The 12919-nt window shown below is 53.5% G+C and overlaps 1 protein-coding gene across 1 annotated transcript; it reads left to right on the plus strand.

Moving 5' to 3' along the window:
- Positions 1-1735: 1735 nt before the first annotated feature.
- F9 (coagulation factor IX) lies at positions 1736-12273 on the plus strand. Its single transcript, XM_021552544.3, has 8 exons — positions 1736-1891; positions 4155-4318; positions 4553-4577; positions 6404-6517; positions 8092-8220; positions 10173-10405; positions 10908-11031; positions 11519-12273. The coding sequence occupies exons 1-8, from the start codon at positions 1825-1827 to the stop codon at positions 12064-12066; spliced, it is 1404 nt and encodes a 467-aa protein (XP_021408219.1). The 5' UTR covers positions 1736-1824; the 3' UTR covers positions 12067-12273.
- The last annotated feature ends 646 nt before the right edge of the window (positions 12274-12919 follow it).

A 12919-nucleotide genomic window follows, 5' to 3' on the forward strand; every position in this document is an offset into this window, starting at 1 on the left:
TCTGCTGCCTTTTTGTTTGCAGGAATTAATTTCCCACATTCAGAAAAAGCCAGCAACCCCAAAGTAATCACATAAAGAGTATGAAAAAAATAAAGATCAAGCATTACTTCCCCTGGTTTGGTTTGGTTTCTTTTTTTTATTTAGCACAGCTGTCTAGGGAGTAAGGGCAAATTGCTTCAGGTTTTGAGTGAGGTTTTTTCCCTTAAAAGAGTGCATTTGGAGAAAAGGGAGATTAAGAGCAATCCTTTAACAAGATCCTCAAGCCATCAGGCTGTTCAACATTAATGATCAGTGCAGCAGAGCACATTTTTAAAAAATCTCTCGGATTCAAATGGAAAGAGATTTCTCGTTCTGACTGCTCACCTGCTCCATCTCCCTTGGCAGCAGGGAGCTCCTCTGAAGGAGGGGCAGTCAGAGGGGCTGACCCTGCCAGGAACGAGCTGCCCTGCCAGCTCCCTCTGCCCGGCCACCAGCACAGGCCCAGCAGGCACCTGTGGGATGCTTCCATCCCAACAAAAAAGGGATATTTCAGTAAAAAACACAGCCTACCAGAAGAGACATCGCCCAGCTGCCCATTGCCACAGCAAAGCTATTTAATGCTTTAACCACTCCTCTTTTGAGAACACTGAACACTAAGTGAAAATACACCCAGATCTGATCGATGTCAGACAACAAAGCTTTCATCCCAAAGGGCCCGTGCTGGGGATCGCAGTTCTGAGGATTTGTTTGCAAAATAAATAAAAAGAAACACTTTGCTTTCCAATTAGTGCCCCAGAAGTTGATGGCAATAGTAGTACACAACAGAAATTATTTGTGTTAATAGCTGTGCTTATTCTAATATGTTGGCATTCCCTGTGAAGATTAATTGGCAATAATGTTGCAAAAACTATTACACATGAAATATGCACCATAAACCTAAAAGAATTTGACTGACCTATGTTCTAAAGTAAAATATTTGCATAATGTGATTCTAACTATCCTTTGTTATGGCAGCCATTCTCCCCACTCCTCTTTATTGATAGAGGCATTGTTTCAGCATTTTAGCTCCATTTATTTTCTCACATTTGCATTTCCTTATGCACAGAAAATGAGAGGCGATCATTACCTTCTTCACTTTGTATTCAATTTACATCAACAGCACATTACCTCATCCCAACTCATTTATCAACCACAGAAATTTGATAACAAAAGCTACTGTCAGTGATGAATAAAGATCATTTCAAATGGAGCAAGAAGAAACAAGATGAATTATAGGTTTCAGGACTTTTTGTTTGCTCAAGAAAAGGAATATAGAGGATATTTTCCACCTAGACAAGAGGGATCTCACGAGGCTGCAGCTCATATTCAGCAACTCCTCTTCAGCTGCAGGGTCTGTGCTGCACCCAGAGGTGCCCCCGAAGAGCATGAACCATAAATGCTGCTGCCCCTTGCCTCTAAAGGAATGTTCCTCATTTTCCAGGCTGAGTGCACAGAATTCATGGTTGATACACTCGAGGAAAGGCTTTGCCCCCACCCAGGGGCTGCCGTGGGCTCAGAGCAGCGAGTGGAGCTGCAGCCTGGGGGGCAGAGCGTGTCCAGGGGGGCACAGCCCTGCCCTGCCCTCCCTGCCCTGGCAGCCTGCGGGCATCCAGCACCACTGAACACGCCGGGATCCCCTGCCCGTGGTGGCACAGCACCCAGCTGGCTCTGCCAGCCCCTGGGACATCGGGGACCTTAAATTGAAGGGCTGCCCTGGGCAGTAAACAGGAACCTGCACTTTGAACTCTGGGCTGAGCTCGGCCGCCTGGACAGGCTGTCAGCGAGAGCTTTGGGCAGGGGGAGAAGATGGCAAATGTCCCCCTCGTACTCTCCGTGTGTCTCCTGGGAGCTTGTCTCGCTGCTGAAAATGCAGGTGAGTTCATTTGAGAGCCAGCAAGCCCTTCCCTTTGGGGTACAGGCTGCTGCAGATGCCAGTCTGTGCCCTGACAGCTCGTGCAGGGCTGTGGGACAGCAGCTCAGAGGCACTGCTGCCTTTCACAGCCCCTCTTTAGAGTCTGGCCCTTCGCTGGGGGAAGGAAACAACAGCTTCTGTGCCGACTTGATACAGCTTGTGGCACAGGGATTAGTTTCCAGAATGGATTTTTTCCTTAGGTTTTTTGCACCTTTAAGCTTTCCGAGCTCGATTCGGCCATTTTAGAAGGCACTCACAGAAGGGGAGAAGGGGAGAGCGCTGCTGTGGAGGGACAGTCCCACCTCTTTGTGTGCCAGCACCTTGTCCTGGAGAACAACCAAGTGCTCACGTCCATGAAACACTCGTTGGATCTGCCACTGAGAGGATTGTTTAGAGCCAAAGCCAGCGTGGTTTTAACAAAGCCTGCGGGATGCAGCCAAAGCTGGAGACAAGGCAGAGCACCTGACGGATGTGGCAATCACACACAGTAATGCAGGCTGTTGCTTGATTTATCTGTAACAGCAACAGTCCCAGCAGAGGCTGGTTCACATCCAGTGTGAGCTCCCGCTTCCGGCAAGGCTGCCCTTCCTTCTTGCATTAAAACACTGCTGGAAACAGGTTAAAAAAATGCTCTTTCCAAAATGTTTGCTCAGCAACGAAAAGTGAGCAGAACCTGGTATTTTTTCCACCATTCACCCAGGTGTACCCCTATAAAACAGAGTGGACAGGACAGGTGTGCCCTGCCTAGAGACCCCTGTCACTCTCTCAGGCTGTGGCTCAGCAGCTGCTGAATGAGTTTGTCCTCAGGGTGAGGATGGTTTCCAGCCCCGTGCCACTCCTGCCACCCCACAGGGCCTGCAGCCTCCAGCCCCATCAGGTTTTGTTTGTGAGAGCAGCACGTGGGAGCTGTGAGGAATGGAGAGAGGCCAGGGGGATGTGAAGGAAGTGAACCCAGATGGGTTCACGGTGGCAGTGCCTGGCACATCCCACCGGGAGGGCTCAGGGAGCCTTTTCAGTCTCCTGTCAGTGGAGGGGCTCCTCACCTGTAAGGAGCCAGCCTGGTGCCAAGCAGAGCCCACGAGAGCTCCACCACGGCATCTCCTGCAGGCTCGGCAGGGCTGGGCTCTGCTCTGGAGCCTGAGCAGGACCTGCCTGTGACAAGGGACGAGTGGCTGCTGCTCGTCCCTCGGTCCCCTCTCCCTGCCTGGCCAAGCTCCTGGTGTCCCTGAGCCTCAGCAGGGCCTGAGCCCTTCCTGCATGGCCAGCAGGCTCCGGGAGCTGCTCTGCCATCTGGTGACAAAAGGGACACGCTGAGCCTGCTGCGGGAGGCTGCAGAGGGAGGAGAGGCTGGGCAAGCAAAGCAGGGACATCCCTGAGCGAGCAGAGCGCTTCAGGGAGGGCAAGGAGACCCTCAGCAGGGCTGGGTCAGGAGCAAACCCTGCCACAGGACAGCCCCTGCTGCTGTCCCTGCTGCTGGGACACACAGCCCTGCCAGGCAGCGCCCGTGGCAGCCCGTGATGGGGCTGCCCCTCACCAGGCAGCCACCACGCAGGGTGGTGGCCCCTGTGGCCATCCCACCCGGCCTGGGGTCCCTGCAGTGCCAGCAGCTCCTGCTGCTGGCCCTGCCCCGGAGCGTGGCCACTGTGGATGGTGGGTACAAAGAGCCCACTGAGGAGGTGGCCCAGGGGTGAGGAAGGCTCCTGTCACCCCTCCAGCCTGCAGAAGATGCTGGGAGCCAGGGCTGTGGCCAAGGATGAGGAGCAGGGAGAGGAGGAAATGTCCCTTGCTCCCAAGGGCCACAGCTCTGCAGGGCTAATGGTCTTTCAGAGCCAGCACAGGGGCAGGACACTTCTGGGGCCAAACAGAACCTCACCAAGTAGCAGCATGGAAAAGCCAATTCTTTTCCCCTCTGAAACAGCTTATTCCATTCTGTGCGTCTGTGATGGAGATTCTCACTCCATCTGCATTAGGGTATTTTAAGCACCAAACTTCAGCCCTCCCAATCACCCTCTTGCCATCAAACATTTCTGCCCGTTGACTCTTCTGACGTTCGGCTCTGCAGATTTGATCCTTTGGGCTGGGCTGAAGTAGGGCAATAAAGCAAGCTCAGGCCCACAGTGACAGTCCTGAGCTGTCTCTGGCCATGGGGCAGTGGGAAGCCTGGAAAGGGTTTGTTTTCCTGGGAGGCCAGAGCCCTGGCAGCCCTGTCCTGTTCCCACGGCAGTGTTCATCGGGAGCAGAGAGGCGAGCTCGGTGCTGCAGCGGCAAAGGCGAGCCAACTCCAACAGGCTGGAGGAGGTCATTCCTGGCAACCTGGAGAGGGAGTGCATAGAGGAGAAGTGCAGCTACGAGGAAGCCCGAGAAGTGTTTGAAAACGAGGAGAAGACGGTGAGTGCCACGTTCTGGCAGCCCCTGGTTCCCTCCTCCAGCTGGGGCCCAGGGGCAGCAGGAGGGAGCAGCCAGGAGCAGACCCGCAGTGCTCGAAAACCTTCAGCACTCACACCAGGTGGTGGCTTCCCTGCCAGCCTTTTCCCTCGGCTTTGGAGCCATCCAGGTACTTCAGTCAGACAACACCCAGAAATTAGAAAACAAAGAAAACTTTTTCTTTTTTTCCCTTTGCAGATGCAGTTTTGGCAAACATACGTTGGTAAGAGCTGCTTTCTTCATGTTCTAATGCTTACTATTCCTCTCTCAGTGCTTAGAGACCCGATGTTACTGTTACAAATGTATTTTATAAAGACCCGATGTTACTGTAAAAAATGTATTTTATAAAGACCCGATGTTACTGTAACAAATGTATTTCAGCATCCGGAAACTGTAAGGGCAGAGCCAGTCAGAGCCTTGCACCCCAAATCCTGCAGCACCCAGCCTGGGTCTGTCATGTGGCAAGCCAAAAAAAAAAAAGGAGATGTCTTAGCATTTATTTGTTCAAGCAGGGTTTTTCTGAACAAATTTCAAAAACCTCATGGAACAAAACCAGTTTGAGCATCCTGCTGGATATCACTGAGCCCAGGTCATGCTCTGGGCTCCAGTCTCAGCTGTGGCACAGAGTGAAATACCACAGCAATAATTAACACCCCTTCAGCAAACAGCAAATGCTCTGTTCTCAAGCAGAGATCTCCAGATAAGGCACAGCCTTGTGAAGGAACAGCGTGAATCCCTAGAAATGCCATATTAAATTGGAGACTCAACGTGATCATAGCAAACAGCTGTTGGCAATTCACACCCTTACTTCACTGTTTTCTTTCCACATCTACTCCTTCTTTTCAGGCTCCATCCCCAACGAGTCCTTGGTCCCTTAACAAAAAGATTTCAATGCCCACTACACCATCCGAAACTAATTTTAAGGACATTTCAATAAATGAACTGTTTGGTAGATTGGCCAAGTGCCCAGAACATCTCACTAGAAAGCTTTAAATAATTCAGATTACTCAGTCCAGAGTATAAAATAAAAACATTACATTTGCATTGTAGGACTGTCCTATGAAAAAACAACTGATGAAACTCAGGGCTGCATTTGTTTCCCTGCCACTGTAACAAATGAGCTCATAAAAAATAAGGCATGCCATCTATTCCTCTGTCTGGTTTGCCCACCCTGCCTGCAATCCCCCCCTGCCTGCAATCCCCACCCTGCCTGCAAACCCACCCTGCCTGAAAACCTACCACCAGCACTCAGACAGGCCCAAACCATTTCATTGCAGCTGCATTTTGCATTCCAGCACTTTCCTGAAAGCCCCACGCACTGCCACCCTGTCCTGCCACTTCACCCACCCAGCAAAGCCTTGCCCTTTCTCCAAGCCTTGGCACAAGTGTTTCAAAAGGCATCCCCCCTCATTTTACATCACTGAGCTGCTTCTCCACAGTTTAGATCACCAATTTTGCAATAGTGAGTATTTTCATCAAAGCCTCAGGTTCTCACAGGAGGCAGCTGTGAAAATAAAAGCCCTGGCACATGGGGAAACACCTAGAGCAGGTAACAGAGTGCAGGAGAGAGGAAGAAAGAGCAGCACGAAGGTTCTCAATCCTAACACACAGAGAGGTCTCCACGCCCCAGTGCACAGACCCAAACTTTCACAGAATGGCATTGGTGTTAAAACAACCCAGATTAGGATACTCAAAGCACTCCTGAAGTGGCAAACCTTCCAAACTTGTCTAATTTGGCCTAGCCATGAGGTCCTGCTGAGATGCTGCAGGAGGGCGACTGCAGAGGGGCTCTGCTGAGCTGGGCAGAGCAGAGCTAGCCCAGGGGACAGGGGACAAGGACACAGCTCCAGTGGAGCCCTGCTGCGTTACCCCAGGCTGCCCTGGTGCGTGGCACAGCGGGCTGCCAGGAGCTGGCCCCTGCCCCGTGCCAGAGCAGGAGGTGCACTGTCCCACAGCTGCCCAGCCAGATGTGCTGTCCCACAGCTGCCCAGCCAGATGTGCTGTGTGGGGGGAGCCTGTGGTTGCTAACTCTGCTGTCTTCTCTCCAAGATGGGGATCAGTGCAACCCCAACCCATGCAAGAATGGAGCCCTTTGCAAAGATGAAATCAATTCCTACGTGTGCTGGTGCCCGGCTGGCTACGAAGGCAAGAACTGTGAGATAGGTAGGTGCCAGGGCTGCTGCAGGGCCCTGCTGCTCTGCTGGAAAGCCCTGGGAGCAGAGGGGTCAGTGGCACCCTCGGGGGCCCTGTGGGACACAGCTGGCTTTGCTGTGAGGCAGGAAGGTGTGAATCACCTGCTGGCACTGGGGATGGCAGGGGACATGCTGGGGACACTGCAGTGGCTCTCTCTGGTCCTGCCCAGCCCAGCTCCACTCTCTGAGCACCTGCTCTCAGGAGGCCTCTCTGGAGCCTCGGGCTCAAGGTCTCCTGTTCAGCTGTGCCTGCCAGGGCAAATGTTGACACTGAGCCCTTCCTGGATGTCCCAGCACGAGCCCTCCTGGGACTGCTCAGCCAGGGACAGCCTGCTCCCCTGCTGAAAGCAGCATTCCCCACACCCCCATGAACCCCCTTCTCCCACTCCCCTTCCTCATGCCAGGCTGAGCAGCAGGTGCTGGGCAGGGCAGGACTGTCCTGACCTTCTCTCAATGGCACTCTGCTTAATTCGTAATTATAATTATCAGCAGCAACCTTGATTCTGGAGGCAAATAAAAGGCAAATGTTTTCCTGATGGGCTGAGGAGTTTATGAAAACCAAACAGCTGATAATTTAAGCAAGAGGGATATTCAGCTCTTATAATCAGGGCTGTGGAACTCGCATAATGTGCTAGACTCACTGCACTAATAAAAGATTCTCTTTCTCGATGTATTTCTGCTCTGGCAAGAGAGGAGTGTACGTTAAAAAGAGCATTTCAAAGTAGCATCAAATTTAAATAGTCTCACTGCCTATTTCTTGGGGAAGTCAGGAGCAAAAATAGAGCTGGAAGTGAGGCGTGAAGAAGAGCTCTGTAAGGATAGTAAATGATGGCATTAAAATGGCTACGGAAGGGAGGTGTCCTTGAGGAAGTAGGAGTGGGGCTAATCTGCAGTGAAGTTATTTGAAAACTCATTGAGAATTGCAAGGGCCCTGCAGATTTGGGGTTCCCCACCTGCCGGGGGCTGCCCCAGGGAGGGGTGAGGGCTGGGGAGGGAGGAGGCAAGGGAGGCTCGCTCTGCCTCGGGCTGGCACTGCTCCACCACACACCCTGCTGAAAGGGCTCCTCCAGCCAGCCTGGCACGCTGATGGGCACAGGAGGAGCACTGGCCTTGTCCTGCAGTCTGGAGCCCAGCAGCAATCCCACACAAAGCCCAGCTCGGCTGCAGGGCTTGCTCCAGTCTGATACAGGCTGTTCTGCCCCAGTGCCAAAAGCACAGAAGTGGGGAAACCACGTGGCTTGTTACCAAATATTTGCAGGAGTCCTTTAGGGCCAGGCTGCCAAATTTCAGCCAGCATGCAGCTGTTGGTGGCAGGAGGCTGTGCCAGGGCTCTGGGGGGCTCTGTAAGCCCCTCAAACCCCTGCTCAAAGTGCCCACTGCATGATGAGCAGGGGTGGGATTGCCCTGCTTCCCCATCTCCTTGCAAACCACATCTGTTTCCCACAGTCTGCATCAGCCACTGAGCCCAAACCCCCAGGCCTCAACAAATCTCTGACCAGCTGTGTTTCAGAAGAGCTCTCACAGTTTCATTTTAATTTCTTTCAGACTTCACGTGTGCTATTAAAAACGGAGGCTGCAAGCACTTTTGCAGCCATCAGCCCCCACAGAAGGTTGTGTGCTCCTGTGCTGCTGGCTATAAACTGCATGAAGATGGAAAGTCCTGTGAACCTACAGGTTAATTTTTAAATTGTTTTTAAGAGATTTGGGTTCAAGTTTTCAAGGCCTTGTCCTGCATTTAGTTACATGAATTTCACAGATGCAATGTCCTGTTGGAAACCTTGTTGCTTGTTTTCCTACTTAGCAAAGGTAGAGCCCGACCCTGCACTTTCCCCATGGGAGATGTGGGGTCTGGCTGGAAGGGTTCAATCATCCTTTAAAACATCCATTTTTTAAGCTGGGTGAGTGGAGATGGAGAGCACTTGTACAGGAATTTGTTCAAAGGCAAGTGCTGTCTCAGATGGCTGCTCAGACAGGCTCCAGCATCTGACAGCTCTGGACACGGATCAGAAATGTTCTGAAGGGAGGAGGGTGATGTTCAGCTGCCCAGCACCCAGCCAGGCTCGCTCCCCTGTTCTCCCAGTGTGAGCTAATAGTTACTGATTCAGCACTGAGGAGGCTCTGAACTTCCCAGAACTAAAGCAGATTTTGATTACTGTAAACCCTCCTGATGGTTTATTTCATGGCTGGCCATGACCCAGTGTCTTGTAATCCGAGTTGGGTGGCTACAAGTGAAGCTTTGTGCTGGTGCTGTCCCCCCAGCAGGGTGGGTCTGCAGAGACCCTCAATGAGAGCTGGACTCTGGCTTAGCTGTTGGGTGGGATGGAAGGAAAATGCAGCTCTTGAGGCTGCAGCTTCACAAAGGACTAAAGAACAGCTGGTTCTCCTTGTGCTCCCCAGCTTTGCCCCACCCTAGACCACCTGTAACTACACTGACCCACCACAACACAGCAAATTAATTGGCTGTGAGCATCTCAGAAGCACATCTGGCAGAGAAGAGAGTGAGCAGATAAATATTCTGTCATCTGAATTCAGCTGAACATTTGATATTGTCACATTTCCAACACCTGACTGCAGTGGGATTACACACCCACTACACCTGCAGGTACCTGCACAGGGTAGCTGTGCCAGCTGCAGCAGGGAACACTGACTGCCTGACTCTGCTGCCTGTCAGCACTCTGGGGAGTATCCTGGGTCAGGAATCCTGTCAACAGAGGATCTCAAGAGCTCAGGCCTGTGTTGCCCCACATGCTGCACCACTTTCACTGGGCCAGAAAGGTTTACAGTTAGCAAGAAGATTGTCTTTCAGGTTGGGTGTTTGTCCTTCCTGCAAAAGCTTCCTTTTGTTGGCTCTGAAATCTTCACTTCATAGGCTAAGCTCACAGCTACCACTTTCCATCACTCAACACTCATCCAAGTCCTGTCCCTAAAGTGAACTGTTTAAAAATAGAGGATGAAGTCTCAATAGGCCACACTCACATCTGATTTTACACTAGCGTTTGTTTGCTCAGCGCTTCTGAGAGCTTTTCAGATGAAAGACAATGCCTGGTGCTATTTACTATTTTGACTGCCACCACCAGCAGGAATTCTGTACACACCGCGTGGGAGAGGATTGGGAAGAGCTTGTCTGAAACGAGTCTACAGATGAGTTCTTCATTAGCAGAGACAATACACAGCTCTAGGAAGAGGTTATTAATGTTTTCCTCACCTGGTGCCAAGCAGGATTATCTGTACAATTGGCAGCTGTTATTTCCTGCCCTCTCCCAGCTGGCTGCTTATTGCTGTGGAGTCACTGCTGTGAAATGCCCAGTGCAGGATTCCCAGCTATGCAGCACACATCCTGCCACGAGCAGGCACAGCTGCCCCAGCCCATCAGGCACAGGTGCTCAGCACAAGCTTCTTTCACTTGTAAAGCTGTTCAGATGACGTTTCCAAGGCCCAGAAAGAATCGGTGCTTTTGCTCCTTGTCCATACGGCTCGCACTGCGGCCCCAGGGCACAGGGAGCACTGGGCAGCCCCAGCCTGAGCTGGTCCCAGGCTGTGCCCAGGTGAGCAGGGTTTCCCTCCTCGCCCCACTGAGGTGGCTGTGAGCGACACAGCCGGTCCCAGCTGTGCTGTTCCTCCCCCAGTGCCGTACCCCTGCGGGAGGATCACGGCTCCCGAGGCCAAGAGGAAGCTCACCCGGTCCATGAACACCTTTGAGCACTGGAACATCACGGGAGATGACCCTGAGGATGGCCCTGGGGAGGACAACGCCACGGAAAGCAGCACCCCTGCCCCCAGCAGGATCACGCCCGTGCTCAGGACGGGCACACGCGTTGTCGGCGGGTCGGACAGCATGAAGGGAGAGGTGCCCTGGCAGGTACCAGCTCTGTCTGCAAGCCTGTAACCCCAGCAGTCCCTTCTGAGCACAGATCATCTTACTTTTGAATTCCCAAAGCCTGGCTCAGAGCTTAGACTGGCACTAGTCTCTAGCCTAGCAGGAGCACAGCTTCTTTCCATATACAGTTTTACACCACAGCAAGCAAACTTGCCTGCATGGGGCTCTCCTCTGGCAAAGAGCCAGAACCAGTCACAGCAGCTTTACCTGGTGGGGCACAAAGGGTTGGGCTACAGCAGCAAATTGCCCCGTAGTCCATAAACATCCCAAAAGTAAGCTGAAGGCGGAGGGAAGGGAGTTTTGCAAGGAGAGATGCAACTCATTTTTTGTCACCAGCAGTTTCAGCAGATCATAGAATCATCCAACAGTTTGTGTTGGAAGGAACCTTAAAGACACCTGGTTCCAACCCCCTGCTGTGACCAGGGCCGCCTTCCACTGCTGCGGGCTTACACAAGCCCAGAGTGATTTGCCCCTGCTCCCACAGGTTCTGCTGGTGAACAGCGAAGGCTTCGGCTTCTGCGGCGCATCCATCATCAACGAGAAGTGGCTGGTGACAGCAGCTCACTGCCTGAAGCCGGGCTACACCCACAACATCACTGCTGTGGCAGGTGGGTGCTGGGCAGTGGGGCAGGGATGGGCACTGGGCAGTGCCAGCGGTGACGGGCGGCAGCGGGCACGGGCGGCAGCCGGTGGGTTTAGAAAGGACAGATTGAGGTTATTTTTTACTAATACATGATTTATTTAAATCTGTATTTTTCATCAGCGAGTTCTGCCCCTTTTGCTGCAAGGGTGACATCCCCTTACCTCTCTGTGAGGGTGCTGAACCCCCAAAAGCCGCTTTGCTGCTAACTCTGGCAGAAGCATCTGCATCTTTGGTGCCTGATGCTTTTGGTGGTGCCTGGACAATGGGTGCCTGGTGTCACACCTGGGTTGTGCTGGGGCCTGGGAGGCAAGGGAACCTGGAGCTGCCTCTGAGAGGAGCCAGTAGCCTGGCCAGAGCAGTCCGAGGGCCCCGAGGGCTCAGCCCTCTGCAGCCTCTGGGCTGGGCTGGCACGGTGCTGGGCACGGTCCCAGCCAGACCGCCGGTGTGTGCAGGTGAACACGACACCAGGAGCGACGACCACACGGAGCAGCTGCGCAGGGTGGTGAGGCTGCTGCCCCACCCCACGTACAACGCCTCCATCAACGAGTACCACAACGACATCGCCCTGCTGGAGCTGGAGCAGCCCCTGACCTTCAACCCCTACGTCACCCCCATCTGCCTGGGCAGCCGCGAGTTCACCAACGCGCTGCTGAAGCAAGGCGTGGGCACGGTCAGCGGCTGGGGCAAGGTGCTGTTCCGCGGCCGCCAGGCCACCACCCTGCAGGTGCTCAGGGTGCCCTTCGTGGACCGGCCCACCTGCCTGAAGAGCACCTCCACCAGCATCCTGCAGAACATGTTCTGCGCGGGCTTCCCGTCCGGGGGCAGGGACACCTGCGAGGGGGACAGCGGCGGGCCCTACGCCTCCGAGATCGAGGGCACCTGGTTCCTGACGGGGATCACCAGCTGGGGCGAGGAGTGCGCCCTGCCAGGCAAGTACGGCATCTACACCAGGGTCTCCAAGTACCTCAAGTGGATCAAGCAAACCACGAGGCTCCCCTGAGCCCAGGCAGCGCCGTGCCACGCTGCTGTGCCAGGCTGGAGGACGGACTGGGGACACGGAGGGGACCACGGCAATCCCTGTGCCTTTGAGAGATCATTGCATTTCAATAAACATTCCTAAATGAAATAGCTTTTGCTCTTGGAAGGCAGAAGTAAAGAGAATGCAATGCAAATGTGGTAATAAGGAAATAAAAAGCCCTTTTAATGACCCACAGCTGCATTTCTGAATGCACTGGTGCTGCTGTGGTGGTGTAAGGCCCCAGATCCCAAATGCAGAGCTTGGTGGATCAGCAGGGGAATGGTTCACACATGTCCCAGGCCGGTGTGCCACCAGCATTGCCCACAGTTAGCACACAGCAGCGTGGGCAAGGGAAGCCCAGCAGGCACTGGTGCCCCAGCAGCATTCCAGGAGCAGGAGCCCACGAGGGAGGTGAACACGCCCAGCAGTGCACCCCCAGTGCCCCCAAACAGCTGTTTTCACATGGAGGGGAGGCTGGGGACACTGACCCTGCTGGGATGGGTACAGGGCACCCTGGGGACACCCTGACCCTGCTGGGATGGAGGCAGGAGACACTGGGGACACCCTGACCCTGCTGGGATGGGTACAGGGCACACTGGGGAAACTCTGAGCTGTGCTGGGATGGGTACAGGGCACTCTGGGGACACCCTGACCCTGCTGGGATGGAGGCAGGGCACATTGGGGACACCCTGAGCCAGGGCAGGGTGTCAGCAGCTGCTCATTCATATTTCAGTCTAAGTGCTAAGGTGTCACTTTCATTGCCACTGCATCCAGCAAGAAACTACTTGGATCATCTGCCACTGCTTACCTTAAAATCAAAATGTGTGTAAGAAGG

Source organism: Lonchura striata, chromosome 4A (assembly GCF_050655825.1).
Source record: "Lonchura striata isolate lonStrDom1 chromosome 4A, ASM5065582v1, whole genome shotgun sequence".
In the NCBI taxonomy this organism is placed as follows: Eukaryota; Metazoa; Chordata; class Aves; order Passeriformes; family Estrildidae; genus Lonchura; species Lonchura striata.

Bases quoted from the DNA above. Each gene is read 5' to 3' on its own strand.
- F9 (XM_021552544.3), top strand. From the start codon at position 1,825: ATGGCAAATGTCCCCCTCGTACTCTCCGTGTGTCTCCTGGGAGCTTGT. The intron at 8,221-10,172 runs GTTAATTTTTAA...TTCCTCCCCCAG, and splicing joins AAAGTCCTGTGAACCTACAG to TGCCGTACCCCTGCGGGAGG. The intron at 11,032-11,518 runs GTGGGTGCTGGG...CGGTGTGTGCAG, and splicing joins CAACATCACTGCTGTGGCAG to GTGAACACGACACCAGGAGC.